This window comes from Lygodium microphyllum, chromosome 3, assembly GCF_053477565.2.
Source record: "Lygodium microphyllum isolate KBCC chromosome 3, Lygodium_microphyllum_v1.1.10, whole genome shotgun sequence".
Lineage (NCBI taxonomy): Eukaryota > Viridiplantae > Streptophyta > Polypodiopsida > Schizaeales > Lygodiaceae > Lygodium > Lygodium microphyllum.
In genome coordinates this window covers 17,475,344-17,494,969 of record NC_141137.1, presented here as the reverse complement: position 1 = coordinate 17,494,969, position 19,626 = coordinate 17,475,344, and the positions used below count along the sequence as shown (strand labels likewise).

At 43.3% G+C, this 19,626-nt stretch overlaps 1 protein-coding gene across 3 annotated transcripts in view; it reads left to right on the top strand.

The window, feature by feature from the left end:
- The first annotated feature begins 9,210 nt into the window (after positions 1-9,210).
- LOC148038097 (NAD-dependent protein deacylase SRT2-like) overlaps positions 9,211-19,626 on the top strand; it is a 339,478-nt gene continuing 329,062 nt past the window's right edge. Inside the window, exon 1 of one of the 3 annotated variants that reach the window (XM_087668901.1) lies at positions 9,211-9,443. In XM_087668901.1, coding sequence (XP_087525027.1) covers positions 9,390-9,443 — 54 coding nt within the window. In that variant the 5' untranslated portion in view covers positions 9,211-9,389. The remainder of the gene's footprint in view (positions 9,444-19,626) is intronic. The other 2 variants (XR_015689032.1, XM_087668893.1) reach the window with 2 other exon arrangements.

Genomic DNA, 19,626 nt, shown 5'->3' with positions numbered 1-19,626 from the left:
ATTCTTAAGAAAATTGTGGCTGATAACCATAAGGATTGGGATACAAAGTTAGATTCGGTGTTATGGTCCTTTCATACTGCATATAAGGTGTCAACATGCTTAACTCCTTTTAAGTTGGTTTATGGACTTGAGGCAGTTGTCCCCATGGAATTCTTGGTGTCTAGTTTGAGGACAGCGGTTGCTTATAGGTTGTGTCCGGAAGAATCACTTCATGATAGGCTCCTGAACTTGTTCCAGTTAGAGGAAGATTGGATTATAGCTCACTACCTTCAAGGGGTGGTGCAGTCAAGAAGACATGCATGGGTTAATAGGCATATTAAAAAGAAGATAATCAAAGAAGGGGATTTTCAGGGTTCCATGAGTGATTGAAGAACCATTGGAAGAGGTGCAGGGCATCTCCTATTTTCAGGATATCTACAGGTGTTGGACAGAGTTTTTACAAATAAAATAACATGTATATACCAATCTAAAAGTTATTGTTGAGCCCTAAAGGTGCCCCATCACCTTATCCTAGTTACTACAATGGTTTACAAGGGTTTTTTCTACCCAGGGTATTCTTACAGGGTCAAGTTGGTCAAGGCACTTTTGTGTTGACTACTTTACAGGGTGAAATTATTAAGCCTGCAGTGAATGGATTTAGATTAAGAAGGTTAGTTCAACCGGATTATGATAAGGTACTCTATGGAGTTGAACAAGAACTAGTTGCACTAAATTTGGTTCAAATTCCAGCACTGTTACCTCATGGAGTAATCTGTGGCATTTTACCTCATGGAGCACTTTATGATTCTATGACTCTCATTATCGTTTTTAGGGTGCCTTGGCTTGGTTTTTGGCAAAAACAACTACTCTTTTATGGTGAGCTATTAGCTGATAATGTCATCTTGTATATCACTTGTGGTGAACATGAAGAAGTGAGGCAAACTTTAGTAGTGCTCTATGAAGTGCAATCTATTTGGCAATTGTTCTATCTCATTTTCAAGGTTCGATGGTACTACATGAAGTGGTGGCAATAGATGATATTCAAAGTTAGCTCTTGGAATTTACTTTATGAGGATTATCTTTTTAAATTTCTTTGTCCTGCAATCATGATTGGGCAAAGTGGTATCGTGGCCAAGGAAAATTGTGCTTTGATAAGATATCTACCTTTCAACTTGGGATGTTTATGTGATGGTTTAGAAGATCAATTGTCTTCAACTCTTGTTCTGTTGGTATTTTCATTGTGTGAACTTATAAAGTTTCAGTTGCATGAGGTGGGGTTGAAGCAATAAGACTTTCATGTTCAACTTGGAGGGAAGGGAGTACAAGTGGCAATCAATATGTTACCATGTCTCTTTTTTCAAGGAGTTTAACTCATGGCCAAGTAAGGCAAGTGGAAAAAGGGCAAACTATGGCTAAGAAGACTCATGTGCTGTCGCCTGCGCCAATTCAGCAGCGTTTCTCTGCGACTTCACGCCATCAAGCTTCATCATTTTCTTCATCTCTTTTCATTCCTAATCCACAGCAGGTCGTCGCTATTGCAGCCATGGTAAAGACAAGACAAAAGAAGAATTCAAAGCTCCTTGTGAAGAGGGCACGACAGCAGCCGAGAGCAGTCCAGGACCAAGATGATGACTCTAGTGATAGTCCACCTGATACAACGCCATCGAAGTCAAGAACTCCACGCCAAAAACGCCTTCAGTTATGTCGAATGAAGATGATGGTGAGTTGCCTACTCCTATGCTTGATTGCTCTATACTCATGGATACCAAAGAACCCAATAATAGGGGCTGGTTAATGCAAATTGGGTTGCTTGATCATGCAGAGCTACCATGGGAGGCTTGGGGAAATAATATACATGCTCAACAGCAGTTACTTATGATTCCAGAAAGTGGCAAAGTTGGTGGAAGATTGGAGCTTACTCCTACTTTACTAGCACATGTTTTCTCTCTTGTTATGGTGTATAATTCACGGCTTGGGAAGCACCCAGGGAAGTTATAGTTAAGGTACACTGATCCCTATGAAGGCTTCCTACAAGTGTTAGAAATCAGTATGTGTTAAGGCATGCAGATGCAAAGAGAAGGTTTTTCATCAAATGGTTCATGCAGCGGTTTTTATTGTTCATAAAGGCTGATGTAATAACAAAGGACACTTTTGGTATTTTATGGTATGCAGAAAATGTTGGGATTCCAAATTGGTCAGGAACTTTACATGACAAATTGATGCAGGAAGTTCATGTGCCAACAATTCGTAAGCAGTAGTAGAAAAGTAGACTTGGACCTATGTTGGCTGGTTTATATGCTCATTTGCAGGTTGTATGTCCAACATTGCATCCGTCACTTTGGGAATCTCCGATTATGGACAAGGTTACTGCATTTAAAAGGCAAAAATTAGTGGATGGAATAATGGTTGATTGTTATGATAAAGATTTGTCTCATGATCATGCATTGAATGATCTTGAGAATGTTAAGTCAAAGGAGTTTGTGGATCCTTTGTTTATGACTTTTTCATCTCCTGAAGCTTCACATGCTAGTACTTTGGGATGCACTGTGCCTTTAGATATATCAGCGTGGTTAAATGATGATGTCAAGAATGACAATGCTCATGAAGATGTGCTTATTACAGGGGTTAAGAAGAAGGTTAGATTCTCTAGGTTGAAGATGGAGACTATGCCTATACCAAAGCACAGTGATGCTATGCAACAGCATATGGATTTGTCTTATGACAGGGAAGTGGTTCATGATGGATATGTTCCTCAAAGTCTTGGTGAAGCTTGCTCTTTGGTTGCAGGGTTACATCGGTTCATGAAGGATATGCATGCTAATGGTGCCGTTAAGTTAAGTGTGGTGCAATCTTTACAGGAGTAGTTAGAGTCCATGAAAACTAAAAGGGATGTTATGCAAGTTGAAATGGGAAAAATGAAGGAATTACATGAGAATGAGGTGGATGCTTTGAAAAGGCAAATTGATGAGTATGCCGATATGTTGCTTAAATGTAAATTGTCTTCTGTTGCATTTAAGGAATGGACAGCTAATATGCAGGATAAGTTTGGTGGTGAATTGGATTTGTTGGCTAAAGAAAATGCTAAGTTGAAGGCTGAAAGGGTATTATTGGATGCCCGTTTACAACCTCTTCTTAAAGTGGAAAAGCAAATTTTGAGAGATATGGAGGTTGATCTTGATGGCTCTGTTTTTATGCAGCAAGATTTGACATCAATGAAAACTACATTGACTTCCTTTATGCATGATCAGTGGGTTAGCATAGCTGCTAGAATGTCTCAAGTTATTTCTCGGCCATATGCAGTTTTGTAGCAGACATTTGTGTTTGAAAACATGGAGAAATTGATTCATGAGAAAGATATGTTAAAGGAAAAGTTGGATGGTATGCAGGCTGACTATCATAGGATGATGGATGTAGTGTCTGGGTTGCAGAATGTTAAGCAAATTCAAGGTTTTGAAAATCTGTTTGTGGATGCAGTAGATATGGTCAAAGCTGATATTAATAATGTTTTGCAGGATATAAATCAACAGATTAAGATTCAAGATCATATGGTGGATACAATTCATGATATTGCATCTTTTGGATTGCAGGAGCATCATGTCCACGAGCAATCTGTTACGGATTGCAATGATGCTCATGAGCCTCATAGTTCATAAGTTCTTTTGGTGTAGAACTGTTAGATCTGATTTTCTTTTTGTTCATCATACTTACATCATACTTGATATGTATGCCTCTAGGATTATGCCTTTATGTTTTGTTTTGACTGTCTTTTGAGGGGCTTATGCAACTGTAGCAGAGGGCTATAAGTATCCTACTAGAGAGGCTCTACTTATGGTTACTCTCTATGGCTTACTTCACAGTGAAAGGCTGTGGGTAAGGCATAATCTTTTTCACTAGATATGTCAGGTTTTGGATAAGGCATTTTGACTTCATCGATCATTCAAGGGTTCGAGTCATGGCTATGCCAGTCATCCACCGGGCTATGCCAGGTGTTAGCCGTTGGCTTGACACTACATTTACCCTTAGAATGGTGCATTACCTTAGTTATTACTATTTTCTATGTGAAGCAGCCTTTATATGTCTTATGAAGTTTATTGCCTCATGAAGTTGCAGTTTTGGGGGCAGTTGAAAAACGTGACCTGATGAGGCATTTTGTGTGTTCTTCTTGTCTCTCTGATCCTCACTGATGATGATCACGCCTGATGTATGATGTTTCTACCCAATAATGAAGAGGATCTAGCAGTTGGCGCCATCGTGGCTGGAATCTTGATCTCATTTGTAGCATGTCTTGTGTGATTTATTCTCCGTTTTTTGATTAGTGGTGCTGAACGTAGTGTATCTATGCTTTCATATGGTTAGTTCTGAGTTCCTATGATTTCTGGGTGTGAGATTAGGTATTTGCTTCATGAAGTATTTCTCTGTTCTTTTATGTATTCTGCATAGAAAGGGCAGCAGCAATAACCTGAGGTAACCAGACCTGTTCCAACACCACGACCTAGTGAATACTTGATTGAATGAGATAAAATATAGATATTACCAGCGAGAACGGAGGCCTGCTCACCTGAGCACTCTCCCAATCTCGGAAAGTCATGCATCGTCCACATGAGAATGGCTCGAATATTGGCTGACCGCCGACCATCGCGCATGCTCATATCTTGCACAGTGACCCCTCCTCCCACAAAATCTTAAGCTCATCGACTAATGGACGAAGATACACGTCCATATTTTTTACTTTGTAGCGGCCTGGGACGAGCAAGCTAAGGATGAGATGTCCTTTCTTCGTAGAAAGCCATGGAGGGATATTGTAGTTGACAAGGACTATAGGCCACACACTGTAAGAAGTTGAGCGCAGACCGAATGGGTTTACGCCATCCATTGCGAGACCGAGCCGAAGAATCCTTGGCTCTAGCGCAAAGCCTGGGAAGGTAGAGTCAATGTGACTCTATACGCGCGAATCCGTTGATATTCATTGAACTCCATCCGTGGACCTATTCTGCACATGCCACGTTGTCAAGCTCGCCATGCCAGACATACGAAACATGTGGTTTATGCGAGGGATGAGCGGAAAGTGTCTGATAACTTTTTGAGGGATGGTTTGCCCTTGCAAGTCCTGTCGATACCTGTGAGCACCACACTTTGGACATGTCTCCATAGTCTCGTATTCTCCTCGAAACAGTATGCAATCGTTGATACATGCATGGATGTTATTGTAGTCCATGCCAAGCTTCCGTAAAACATGTCGTGCATCATCACGAGACTAAGGCATTGTATTTACATGTGGTAATATATGATATTTCAATAACCTGAAAAAAATCATAAAACACCTTGAAAAAGCATAAATGTTTGTAATAATAGTGTTTAAAAAAAAATCAATGAAGCCTATGTGCAAGGCACCTGAATAACTCGGTTACACTCGTATCGCTCCATCCGTATTTTGCTTGCACACTTAAGAGTGCAAGCAGTGTCTTCAACCGAGATACTCGGCACCTATCATATAATGGTATGGATGCTTCCTCTCTAAGCGGATCAAAAGTCTCGACATCCATGGGAATCAATGCATCGATCATTGCCTCCATCTCACGCTCCAAGATTGTAGGTAGGTCTGAAAGGTTGTCTGTCTCCTCTGGCATTGACGGTATAGATTGGCCTTGCGAGTGGTGGATTGGCTCCTGCACTCCATCCATCGCATGCCCACGAACTCTTCTAATTGGCCGCAAAGGGTGCACTCCCCCTTGGGACGAGACATCACCTCCCTGGATAGAAAATTTGCCAGCAAGACCCAATCTTATTTTATATGGTTTTCAATTAGCTTGCGAGTACAATGCATGATTGATATTAACTTCAAATTACCGTTCGTTGAAAATCCGCAATCGCCTGATCAATGATCTCAGATTGAAACTCACCAAATCGTCGTACATGTTCTATAGACAATCAGCGTTTTCGTCTAATTGCCAACTTGCATTGAGAGCAAGGACATGGGACACGCTGATCAAGATACGCCTCGCGATCTTGAACAACAAGACCTTCTTCGTTTTCCATCTTATCTACATTACAACAAACAATTTAATGACTTGTAATACAATTTGGGAAAACGAGGCTCAAATGGATAGCTTTATGGAGATGTATGTCAAGTTGCAAGTTGACCATAAGCTCTTGCTTGAGAGGTTTTAGCCTCTGCAAGATATTGAGAAGGAAATTTTGTAAAACATTGAGGTTGATATTGATGCATCCACGGTGTTGAAATCTAAACTTCAAGATATAAGAAATGCTTTACTGATTGATGTAAAGAATGCATGGGATATAGTAGTTGAGAGATTTATTGATGTTATATCTCAGCCATATACCATGCTCAAGGATTTGTTTGTCCCGGTAGATAATTATTCATTATTGTAAAAAAAAAAAAGCATTGGTTCATAAGGTTCATGAGTTGAAGACTAAATGTTTGGACTTGACTAAAAGATTGGATAATGCCTTAGATGCTAAAAGGAAAAGTGATGAATATGTTACTTCATCATTGCAACAAAAAGATTGGTGACAAGGATACTATGATTAATGAAGTTCTTTACGAGGTGAATATAGAGTTGAAGGGGATGGAACATGATTCTTCTTTGGGATTTAGTGGTGATCAGTCAATTATTGAGGCGTCTTCTTGTATGGCCATTATACCTTATATACCTAGCTACGGTCTCTAGGTTATGTACTTTGAGTATCTTAGAGGGGCTCTACTAGGATTACTTATACAACTGCAGTAGAGGGCTTTGAGTATAAGTAATCTTAGTCAACAAAATTTATGAGCATCATTGAGGATTTCTTAGTCTAATAATAAATCAGTCTCAACAAAAAGCATCTCAGTAATGTGGTTTTTTTGTCCTAGGTCCATGTATAAAAATTAATGCCATCTATGAAATTTATCAACTATAGTTATAAAATTTGTTTCATTCAATTCTACTCATAGTCATAACATTTGAAGAAAATATCCTATGCTCAATTTAAGGGATTCTTCTTCTATAGCAATACTTTTGGGTTCATTTTGATGAAGTACCATAATGACTATTAGCTAGGGTATCATTTTCTTTTAGTCATTCCGTTGACTAGTTGGCACGATTACTAATTTGTTATGCCTATAAAGTTAATATAAAAACAAGGAATTATGCATATCACAATTAGATCCCCTACTTGGACATTATGAAGGATATGACCAATTTTAAGCCATCTTAAAGAGTCACCAATGTACATGGCCCATGGCAAAGCACATTGCATACCATTATCGATAAGTCTATTATTGTGCATCTTAAATCTCCTAATTAGACTTTATAAAGTGTATGACCAATTTTTAGCCCTCTTAAAGAGTCGATGTAATGGTACCCATAAAAAAAGCAAAGTGCATACCATTACCATAATTATGGATATGTTATCATTCCAATATATACACACACAGGTGGACTACATCTTGAGTAGACAAAAGCTATCCATTTGAGTAGACATACATCTCCATAAAGCTATCCATTTGAGTATACATCTCTTTCTCTTTCTCTCCCTCTCTCTCCCTCTCCCTCTCTTTCTCTCTCATTTCCTCTCCCTCTCACAATATATCCTAACACTCCAAAAGCAAAAGAGAGAGGGAGAGAGAGAATGCACTCTCCCTCCCTCTCCCTCTCCCTCTCTTTCTCTTTCTCTCCCTCTCTCATTTCCTCCCCCTCCCTCTCCCTCTCTTTCTCTTTCTCTTTCTCTCCCTCTCCCTCTCTTTCTCTCTCATTTCCTCTCCTAAACAAGCAAAAGAGAAAGTGATTTACACCTTAAACAAGTAAAAGAAGGAGAGAGGGAGACTTACCGATGAGATATGGCGAGTGTGGGGCGGCTCCTCTTTGTGATGAAGGCTCCTCCTCTCCTTCGCGAACAACGGCGGCGGCAAGTCTTCTTCCTCTCCTTCTCTCACGACGGTCGCTCTCTCCCTCGCTCTCGTTCTCAAAACACAAAACACAAAAACGCAAAATAAAGCCGCGCTTGGTTTCGGCCCTTTTTTTTTCCTTCGTCGGTATTTGCATCGAGCGACGCAAATACCGACGCAAATAGCAACGCCGCTACCTGCCGTTGCTAATCGCCGTCTCGCTATAAGCTCAACTCCTTGTAGTGTTGGTGCATCATGTTACCATAAACAAAGGCTTCGAATCTAAGAATGAGATTGAGCATCTACCCTTGCTAACATTAAATACAACACAATATTTATCCAATATAAGAGAAGTCTAGCTAATTGAGCTAGAAATAGAAGAAGAAACTACAATACCCCCTACCTACCTTGAGTTTAGACTCATTTTAACAAACATCCTCATTGATTAGGGAGCTGATCACAACCTCTTAACCTATAAGTCTAAACTAAGATAAGGCAACTTCAACTAGCGCATAGGAATGCAAAAATCAAACCATATGGCAGAAACCATTTAATAAAGGTTGCTCTACGTCTTGCCTATATTTGAAGACTTGGAAAGCATGTTAGTTGGCAATTCTTTCAAATATCACATAAACTATGTCAACTCAAGACATTGCTTCAACGAGCAAGGGGGGCAAAGATCTAATGAAGGCATGGCAAGACTCACTAGGGTGAGACAAGAAATGTGTGAACTAAGTGACAGCCAAGTAGTAACAATTGTAAAACTAAGTCTTGACTAGCCAAAGCTAAGCCACTTTTATTGTGTAACAAGCCAACCATTGAGGGTTGTTGGGCCTAAATAGGTAGAATTCATTGATAAATTCATTGTTTTACCTTCCAAGCCTTTCCTTAAAACCACTTTACCAACTTCTCCAAATAGTTGGGTTGTTTTTAAGTATTACCCCTCACATGATAAATAGAATTTGGTATTATCACTGGCAAAGATGGATCATAGGGTTTTGACTATAGAGTGCCTATTGTGCACATGGTTATTGGTTGAATTGCTGTGTGTTATTTATAGGTTTTGGCAATAGAGATCATGGCATGCTAAATAGACCTGTAAAATGACATGTGTCTCAATGTTTGGCACTTGCCATGGTGGCCTACCATGAACATAGACCATCCCCATGGTTTTTTCTTCCACTCGAGTTAAGTTAACCTTTGAGGCACATAATATTCCATATCCAAGTCAAAAAGCGTTAACTATGGTTGCTCCTCCTTCGACTCGAGTTAACCTTCGATGAACATAATGTTCCATATCCACGTCAACAAGGGTTAACTATATTTAAAAGAAGAAAAAGGGTTAACTATGGTTGCCCCCCACCTTCGACCATAGTCTGGGGCACGTGCGTAGGCGGGGGCAGGTTCTTGGTGGATTCAAGAGTTCAATATCCGGAAGGCCTGCAGACTACTTTCTCAGGGCATTGATAGTTCTCCAAAAAGTGCCAATATTGATAGGATGGCATGAAAGCGTCAAGATTCTGATATGGGTGGAATGCTCTGCAAGCGTGGCCTGGTCATGGCCCTCCGTTGTTTCTGGGTACCCCTAATTCTGCTTACTCATTCCAGTGTTGCTCAATGCTCTATTTTGCTCTCAGCAAAGAACTGCATGTTGCACATGTTTGCTGTATTACAAGAGCTTCGAAAGCTCACAATGCGATGTGAGAATTGGATAGTATCAACGCTAGCTGTGGGAATTCAAGCATGGCCTTGCTTTGAGTTTAAGCACTTAACAAGCTTTTGGCAATCAATACGAAATGAAATGTGGGATTTGAAGCATGAGATGACCCTACAAGAAGTTTATGCTGCAACAGTTACACAGAAAATCAGAGGTGTCATGATATTATGGGCATTTGATTTCAGCTGTATCAGCTATTATGTTGTTGCGTCACGTCGATCATTTTGTCTACAACTTTAAATGGAGAGAGAATCCTTATAATTTGCACTTGTAGGCAGCTCTTCCAATTGGGTTAAGAGAGGAGTGGTTTTGGCACACGGACCTGCCTTGATCCTCATCGAGTGATGATGCCATAATGGAAAGTTTAGATATTTGGAAGACTGCAAATCCAGGGTAAAGTCATGTAGACCATTTTGAAGATCTTAAAGGATGATTGAACTGTTTCGGCCAGTACCTCCCGTAAGTGATGATACACTAAAGGATTGGAGCAGTTCATAGCCTGGCAGGAATTTTGCACTTCTTATGGGTCAGTAAACTGTGTTGTATCCAGTGCCTCGGATGTGAATCACGACACTGAACTGCTTCTGTTTGAAAATGACAAAGAAGAGTCTCAAAAACGGGACTTGTAAGTTACCACTCAAAAAGAAGTATTTCTTGCAGAGATGTATGCTTGGTATTGTTCTTTCCACTCATGTGCTTGCTGAAAGGAGGATTGCCCTTGCTAACCTTTTCATTGATGTTGTGCTCCAAATGCAATTGTCTACTGCAGCCTTGTCTGTGAAGACCAGTATATATTCTTGGCCTAGTGAAGGAAATGCAGTTGCACAATTGTCGAATAACCTTTGTAGGGCTATTTCCCACAAGGTTGAGTTGACATGGAACTTATCTTTACCCCTTCCAAACATTTATACCTGTGTAAATGTGAGAGCCATCTTCTGTTGAATGTTGGCCAATTTATCCCATCTGCATTTGCAGATGCTTTTTTTTAAATACTCTTATGGAATACTCTATATTCTTGGGCAAAATTCAAATGTGGAGGATATTTTTGTGGGCTCAAGGGGGTCTTATGAGCTTATGCTCCAATCCCCTCATCAGTGCGATGTGCTTTTAAGCAGGCTGTCATTGTTTTATGCATTTTCTCCCATGGCGGCCATAGGCAGACTTCACAGAGCTGCTAAAGCAAGAATGCTCAGTTTGGGTGGAAGTGGAGGGTTGCCCAATTGTGTATTGGCTCCTTTTGCTTGATGCTGTGACCAAGATTGGTAAAGTCAACATGGTGAGAGAGAGAGAGAGAGAGAGAGAGAGAGAGAGAGAGAGAGAGAGAAAGAGAGAGAGAGAGAAGAGAGATGACGGGCTGCTGCTCCCGCGCCGTGCCGCCCTGCCCTCGCTAGGTCTGGCGCGACCTGCGGGCGCGTTTTCCTGCGCCGCCGCCGCCTGCAAAACCCTACCTGTCGCCACCCCGCGTTTGCCTCACGCGCGTCGTCACCCCTGTTCGCCAGGCGTTCAAGTTCGTCACCACCATCGCGGCCTGCGTCTCTGCCTCGTTCGACCAGCCACGCCTGCGCCCTGTGCTGCGGGCGTCATCCCTGGTGCCGTCGTCAGGCAGTCCTGCTCCTGGAGCCGGCGGGAGCAGTCGCCCTGCCCCTGGAGCTCGCATCCTCTGTTCTGGCCGCCCTGTCAACGCCCAGCTGCCCTCTCGCTGTTGCCCTATTCAGGATAGCATCCTCCTGACGCCCTGTTCCCGGACGCTGCCGACGGACCCCTAACCGACATCCCAGCCTGTCCCGTCCTGCTGTGGAGACCGCCCGGCCTGTGTTTTGCCTGTCTGCCCCTGCACGGAGACAGGTAAACCTCGGTTTTCATTAGCTCTTCTTGCTGAGTGCACCCCTGGACAGCGCCTCGGTACAGGAAAAAGGGAAAGCGAGAGAGACGGCAAAACAGAGGGTCAGTCCTCATTCGAGAGCAAATCATCATCTACGATGGCTGGTTTGGATCTGGACTTCATAGATCAAACAGTGGCAGCACTGGGCCCGGATTCTGATGCGGAGGAACCCGAGGATATGGTTCCATGCAATGAAGAGATGCCCCCTGGTCCTGACATCCAGCCTGCGGGGAACCAAGCATGCTTCGGAAGAGATAGGCGTTTCTCAGGATCGGTCCTATGCCCAGGTTGCTTCGGATTCGGTGGACTCTCAGGAAGTGGACTGGGAACACTTGCTGGAATTTGCAAACACTTTGCTGGGCGATTATGTTCAACATAATCAGGAAGCCTTTTCCGACTCTGCACCTGACGATGTGCTGGATGCCACCGTGGACCCAAAAACGGTCCTACGCTCCTTTTCGGTATTCTATGATCGCGCTGTGATACTTTTCTTCACTGGTCGAATCCCGTTGCTTTCCCGTATTCGCCAGTGGTTGCAACATCTGCTGCAAGGGGACTGTGTTGAAGAGATTTTTATTGGCTCCCGGGGTTTTTTTGAGGTCCTGTTGAAATCAGAGACGCACCGTGCTGCTCTCCTGTCGAAACTGCCTTTGTTTTTTGAACGCCGATTGGTTCATGTGGTTCCATGGCGTCCAATGGCAGACTTTCAGCGTCTGCTGCAACGTGAATGCCCGGTCTGGGTCGAGGTGGAAAACTGTCCGGCTGTTTATTGGCCGCTATTGAAGGATGCTATGGCCGCTGTGGGCACTGTTCTGGTCCCTCCCAGTCTCCGGGCTGTGAATCGCAACCGCTTGTGTATGCTTTGGGACACTGCAAGAAAAAGGCCTGCCTGGTTACGCCTCAATTGCCCTGGCATGCACCCTTTACACTTTCGATTGAAATGGGGCAATTTTGCAGGGCATTGCTTCTCTTGTGGACAATTGGGGCACTTTATGGCCGAGTGCCCGGAACAGCAACCCACTTCCCATAATGGCCATGCTGTGCCGCCCATGGAGGAGATGGTGTGTGATGCTCCATCACTGGATGCTACTCATCAGCCCCAAGCTTTGGCCAAAGGTAAACAACAGGTTGCGGGTCTGGATTCTAGCGCCAATAATTGGGTGGAAGTAGGTGCAAAAAAAGGCAACAGGGTTGTTGCGGCCATGCAGAACAATGTGCCTACTACATCTCAAGATTCCATGCGTACATACATGCGAAGGAAGGAAATGCAGTCGGCTGAGCGCTCGGCTCCTGCTATGGTTTCCTTTGGCCCCCGTTATCAGTCCGCCAGGAAAATGTCTTCGGATCGTTCTAAGGGTCCCTCTGCGAAGCTCGCATTTGATACCAGAGGTAATGTCATTACCCCGTGGGACCGTCGTTATCCCCGGTCCATCCCAAAGCCAGCAGATATGCCGTCTACTTCCAAATCTGGTCCGCAGAACTCTTTTGCAGTGTTGGCAGATTTCTTGGACGAGGGAGTCCTGGACATGCTCGCTGACAAAGTCCAATCGAGGCAAGCAGTGCCTCGCACCTGATTTTGCTTGGAGTATATATGAAAATCGCCACGTGGAATGTGCGTGGAATTTGTTCTCGCCACAAGCAACATGCTATGTGGACTGTGTTGCATGAAAATCAGTGGGATGTCCTGTGCGCTGTTGAGCACAAGAGTCACGATGAAGCCGGAAAAGTGGTAGATTGCCAGGGCTTTAGACTGTTTTATGCTGGGTCATAGGCCATGCATTATTCGGGTGTGCTCATGATTGTCCATGACAAATATCAGCCTGTTCTGATTAAAAATGATGTTCATGGCCGTTTTTTGGTGATTGAAATTATATTCGAAGGCGAAATCTTATGGCTACTTGGCCTCTATGCTCCGAATGATTCCATATCTCGTCGGGCGCTTTGGCAAACTTTGCAGGCCTCCTTGGCGCTTGGTAGACGGGGCTTCTTCATGGGGGATTTCAATATGTGTGTGGATTCCTCCCAGTCCACATCGGAGCATTCGGTGATGGATACGCCGGAAAGTCGTATGTGGCAGGCGTTGGCTCTTGACGTCCTCAAGCAAGATCTCTGGTCCTGGTTACACCCGTCCTCTACAGGGTTTACTTTCCACTCTGCCCAGTATGCAACAACATGGTCGAGATTGGATCGTATATATATCATGCAGAATGATGATTTTCTTCCTGAGCTGCTCGAAATAAAAGTATTGCAGCAATATGCCCTGTCGGACCATCTCCCTCTGCAGCTTGAGCTGCTTGCACAACCCATTGCCCCGTTCAAGCAATTTCTAGAGAGACTCCCTTTGCGTTTCAATTCGTCTTACCTGAAGCATGCCCTCTTTCAGGGCTATATGCAGCAATTGATCGACAGATTTCTCTTCGACTTCGCTTCTCAAGGCACTGCGTCCTTTGACCGATTGCTCGCTAATGTGCAGCGGGTTGCGCGGCAGTATGGGATCCACCATGCCTCTCTTTGTCGGCAGCGTCGCAAGGCAGCTGAGGACATGCTGGCTTTGGTTCGTTCTTTGCTGGGGGACACTCCGGATGATGCCTTTCTGCTCGCACTGGCCATGCGACTGGCGGATCTTATTAAAGAATTCCAATTGAAATCATATCAGCAGGCCAAACTGCAACATCTGACAGAGACGTTGCAAGATAATGCATGTCAAACCCATAAGTTCTTTCGAGCTCTTCACGCCTCTCCTGCTAGAGAAAATATGACCAGACTTGAGGATGCAGAAGGTCACCTTATCATGGATCCGCAGACTATTGTGCAGATGTGCACGAATTATTTCCGTGACCTTCTCGGCACCACTTCTCCACCCTCAGATCAAATCACTCAGGCCCGTTCGGATTTTTATGACCTGGTCCGCAATCAGATACCGCAGGACATGCAAGCTATTATGGAGTCGGATATTGGTGAGGCAGAGGTTATGGACGTCTTGTTACATTTGCCCAAGGATAAAAGCCCGGGTTGGGATGGTCTCACCAATGAGTTCTTCGAAGCTTTTGCTACCCAACTGGCGAAACCATTGCAGGCCTTGTTTCAGCAGGTGTGGCAAACCGGGATCATGCCTTCCTCATGGAAAGAAGGCCTTATTAAACTGCTTCCAAAAGTTCCTTCGCCATCTATGTTGACACAGTGGCGCCCCATTTCTTTGATGGGTTCAATGTACAAAATCTTTTCCAAAATAATGGCGAATCGGCTTCATAAGCATCTCCCGGCCATTGTGCATCCTCTACAGTATGGTTTCATTAAGGGCCGAAATATTCTGCACAACGTATTGAATGCTCAACTAGCTATTGATTATGCAAGGCATTCTAACCAGGAGGTGGTACTGATTCAATTGGACCTGGAAAAGGCTTTCGACTATCTGGATTGGTCTTTCGTCGCTGAACTTATGTCGGCTATGGGCTTTGGTCCCCGGATGTCTCGTCTAATCTATACTGTTAGCGCTGCGGCATCTTCGCGAGTCATGCTGAACGGAGGTGTTACTGAGCCATTTGTACTTGCCCGCTCCGTCAGACAAGGATGCCCTTTGAGCCCGCTATTCTTTGCCCTCGCGACACATCCAGTTCTTTCCATGTTATCCCATATGGTAGCCTCTTCTCGGTTGGCCGGTCTGTCGCTTCCTTCAGGCCACCACTTCATTAGCCAATCCCTGGCGGATGATACTTTTATGATTTTGCGGGCGGACAAGGACAACCTCAAGCGCGCATTGGATGTTTGGGGCATCTTTGGGCAAGCCTCCGGCCTTCGCATCAATGCGCTCAAATCAGCCATTCTCAGCTGCACGGAGTCGGATTTACAGTCCTTAGACTGGCAGGGTCTGGTTGTTCCTCGTGGCTCCATTGTCAGGCACCTTGGGTATCCTTTGGGTGTCGACGTTCCACCAAAGCAGCTTCTGCAGTGGATTTCTCAGAAAATGGTGGCCAAGTTTATGTATTGGAAATCTCAAGCCTGGCCCTTCCATATTCGTCTCAAAGTGGCCCAGACAATTATGCTGCCAATGCTGACATATTTTTTGCCATTATTGCCCTGGACTACTACCACTCTCAATGCTCTTACTCAGTCTATTCGCTTCATGCTATGGAAGAAGGACTCATTGCATGCAGGTATCTCCTGGATTTCGTGGTCGCATGCCTGCACCCCTAAACGCATGGGTGGCGGAGCTATTTTAGATGCCCAAATTCACATGCAGGCACTCCGTTGGTCTCTCTTCCGCGCCATGTGTTCGGATCATCATCCATGGGTCGATATAGCCCGTTATCTCCTTGAGAGCCATGGGCTTCTACATGGCAATACCCAAATCCGGACTTCTTGGTGGCATGTTCTTAATGCTGATTCGAGGTTCTCCAGTTCCTCTTCGTCGCTGCTCAATCATTTGGTATTTTCCTGGAAACGGGTCCTTCTAAAGGCTCAGTGGCATCCAGCGGAGGATCGCTTTACTACGAATTCTTTTCAATTGGAATTATTGGCAGTCTCGCGTTTACTTGCATGGGAAGGCAAAAATGAGCTTAGACCACAATTCAACCGGATGGCTCGTTTGGGCTTGTCTTCGGTCGCGGATGCCACCCTTGCTAGTCGCAATGTGCTTATCTCATTTCGTACAGCCAGGAGGCTTTACAGGATTCCGCGGGGATATAGGCCTTTATGGGAACAGCTTTTGCGTATGCTCCAGAGCAGACAACCCTTTCCTGCCCTTGCTTCAGATCATCCCTGGCAGGATTGGGACCTACAAGGCCGGCTGCCTTTAAGCAAAGCTTCTGCTAATCAAGTTTATCATATTCTGATCAAAGATCAACAATGGTTACTTACCAAAGCCAATGCTTTATGGGGCCTACGAAAATCCCGGTCCTGGTGGAGGGCAACTGTGATGGAGGGCTGGTTGAACAAGACCCCCTTCAAATGTAAAGTATTTCTTTGGAGAGTGATGATTGGTGGTCTTCCGCTTGCGTCGGCTCTTTCCAAGCGACGAATTTCCAATGGCAACTGTTTCTTTTGCACCACTGCGGTGGAATCAGCCCGCCACAGATTTATTTCTTGCCCTGTCGCAAAAAAAATCTGGTTCTTTTTGTCGGCTGTTTGGCAAGGAGCGGTTGGAGTCACGCTGCGCCCCTTTGATTGGGTTTTCGGGCAGCCCAAATACACCACTCCTGCACAGCCACATATGAAGCTCATGTATCATTTTCTTCGATATTGGGGTTGTTGGCATAACTGGACAATTAGGAATGCTTTTCTTTTTGACTCCGCCTATAATGTTCAGCGACATATTGCGAGGCTTAAGGGCCTTTTGTATTGGCAGTTAGATCTTCTCCGGCATTCTGATTTGCTCTCTAGGGAGGACTTCCGTCCCTGGCTTATGGCTATTTCATCTGCCCCCTTGCCATAACTTTGTAACATGTAGCACTTAGCCCATCTTTACATGATGGCCTGGATTGGCGTCATGTATCTTGTAATCAAGTTATCTTGTACTTTTTTTCGTAATTAATACAATTACCTTTTACGAAAAAAAAAAAAAAAAGAGAGAGAAAGAGAGAGAGAGGCCTAGCCTTTCCACATCCACCTTAAAGTGGCACAACCCATCATGCTCCCCACACTCATTTTTTGATACTCTTGCCTTGGACTGCCTCTACTTTGAAGGTTCTTATTGGACACATTGGTCTTATGCTATGGAGAAATGATACTTTGCATGTTGGTATCTCCTAGATCTCTCGAATCCATGTTTGCACTTCTAAAAGTATGGGTGGTATGGCTATTTTGGATGCACATACTCACATGGTGAAGTTGGTATGGCATGCAAGGGCCATGTAGAGCTTGTCACACCACTCGCTTGAAAGCTTCATTTGCACATTTAGGGATATGGGGATAGTGAAGAGTTCTTTATTGCTTCACTTGAGAGTTGTGATGCCTTGGTGTCATTGTGCATGCAATGATTGATTCACATGGTAAAGTGATTACTATTCAGTATAAGGGCAAGGCCCATACTTTGGATGTAAAGTTAAAAGGGGAATCTTTCCTTGTTGTATCGGTTGCTACCATTTTCAAAGTAATGAAAAATCATCTTTCAGCATACTTGGTTGTTATTAAGGATAAGATTGATAATGAAAATATTGGAAGTATGTTAAAGTTAGAGAAAAATCACATTTTATTTTTGAAAATGTGTGTTGATTGCTTCTCTTAGCCATTTCCAAGACAACTATTGTCTGAAAGGACAGAAGGTCATGGCATAGACCTTATCTCTTGAAGCAGCCCACCTAATAAGCCACCCTACAAGATAAGTGTAATCTAACAAGAGAAAACAGAGTTAAAAGGAGAAACAATCCCTGTTGTATCGGTTGCTATCATTTCCAAAGCAATGGGAAATCACCTTTCAACGTATTTAGTGTTTACTAAGGAGATAAGGTTGATAATAAAAATGTTAGGAGCATGTCAAAGTTTGAGAAGAATTGCATTTTATTTTTGAAAATGTATGTTGATTCTCTTAGCTACTTTCAGGACAACTACCGCCTGAAAGGCTAGAAGATCATAGCATACATCTTATTCTTGGAAGTGGGCCACATAATAGGCCACCCTATAGGATAAGTGTAACCCAACAAAAGGAGATAATGAGTCAGGTAAATGAGCTATTTAAAAAAGTGTAAAAACATGGATCTAGAACATGGCTTGAGGCAGAAGCTATGGAGGTTGAAAGAGAAAGAGTGAGTTCATGAAGACACTGATATTACTGACTATTACACAAGTGAATTAGGTTTTAAGATGGAAGCTTGGACTCATAAACACAATCTTGTGTATAGACCGACAATGATACAGAGACTTTACTAAAGGATAAAATTACCATGACATTGCATTAGAAAAGAGAGCAAGTACAATGCTTTATAGGAAATTGGATGGTAGCACTTCTATTGTGCTTATGGGATTCTAGTCCTGAGCCCTCATTGCTCCTTCCAAAGAGACTAAAGTAGGTGTGATTGTAAACATCTCAACATCCCTTCTTAATCATAACCAAAAGTACAAAGCGTATAAAGGCTTTAGTGAAAGCAACACTTGCAAAGTGTAGGCACACCATAAACATGGCAAAACGCTCGAGGCTGTCGCAGAAAAGGCTAAGTGTGGGTACCATAAACATGATGGACATCCAGAGACTGTAACAGGGGTCTCACAAAGTGTATAGACGGTGTAGTACAAGGCTACATGAGGATTTTACAAGTTTATGTCCGAAGCATTAGGGATAGGCAATACAAGGCAAAAAAAGTCTATCCGAATAGAAGGACTGATGAGGTTTGTCCTTCTCTTGGTGGTCTTCTTCTTCTTATTCTTTAACAGCAACTAGATAGGCCTTTTGGGACCTCTTTCTAGTGTGGCAGAACTTCTCGGTATGTTCGGTTCTTTTGCAAAAATCACAAAAAAGTTGGTCCTTCTTGCCTTTGTATCTGTTGTCAACATATAATGCTTGTTCATCTCTAGAGGTGCTTGGTTCTTCCTTAGTTTTGAGCTTCTTTTCCTTCTCTAACAGTGATGCTTGGATATTAACAAGCTCAGGGTTTGGCATATTGATTAGAGTTGTTGATACATTATTATATTCAGGAGGCAAACTTTTAAGTAGAACACCAATGCAAACATCTTCTTTCATTTTAATGTTGATTTCTGCAAGTTGGGTTAGAAGTTCTTCCATGTAATTTAGATGTGTGGCAAGTGATGTGCTGGACTTCATTTCAAGCTTGAAAAATTCAATCAAGAGACCATACTTTGATGACTTAGACTGTGCACTAAACAAAGTGTCAAGTCTCTTCCATGTATCCTGTGAAGTATCACAGTTATCCACATGGTGGATATAGTTGTTGTCTAGCTCCAGTTTGATAATGGCCTGAGCCTTATCATCATTCTTTTGCCAAGTGATTGTAAGATCCGCATCACGAGGCTTCTTCTCTTTGCCATTAGTGATAGCCCAGAGACCCTTTTTCATTAGGATGAGCTTTATGTAGGTCTGTTAGGCGTGAAACCCGACCCCTTTGAAGCGAATTGTCAGAGAGTCCTTGCCCATGCTGGAGTTGGAGGATCAACAGTAAATCAGCTTCAAAATTCTTAGATTTCAGTAGTAGTAGAAGACTTGATCTTGAGTGT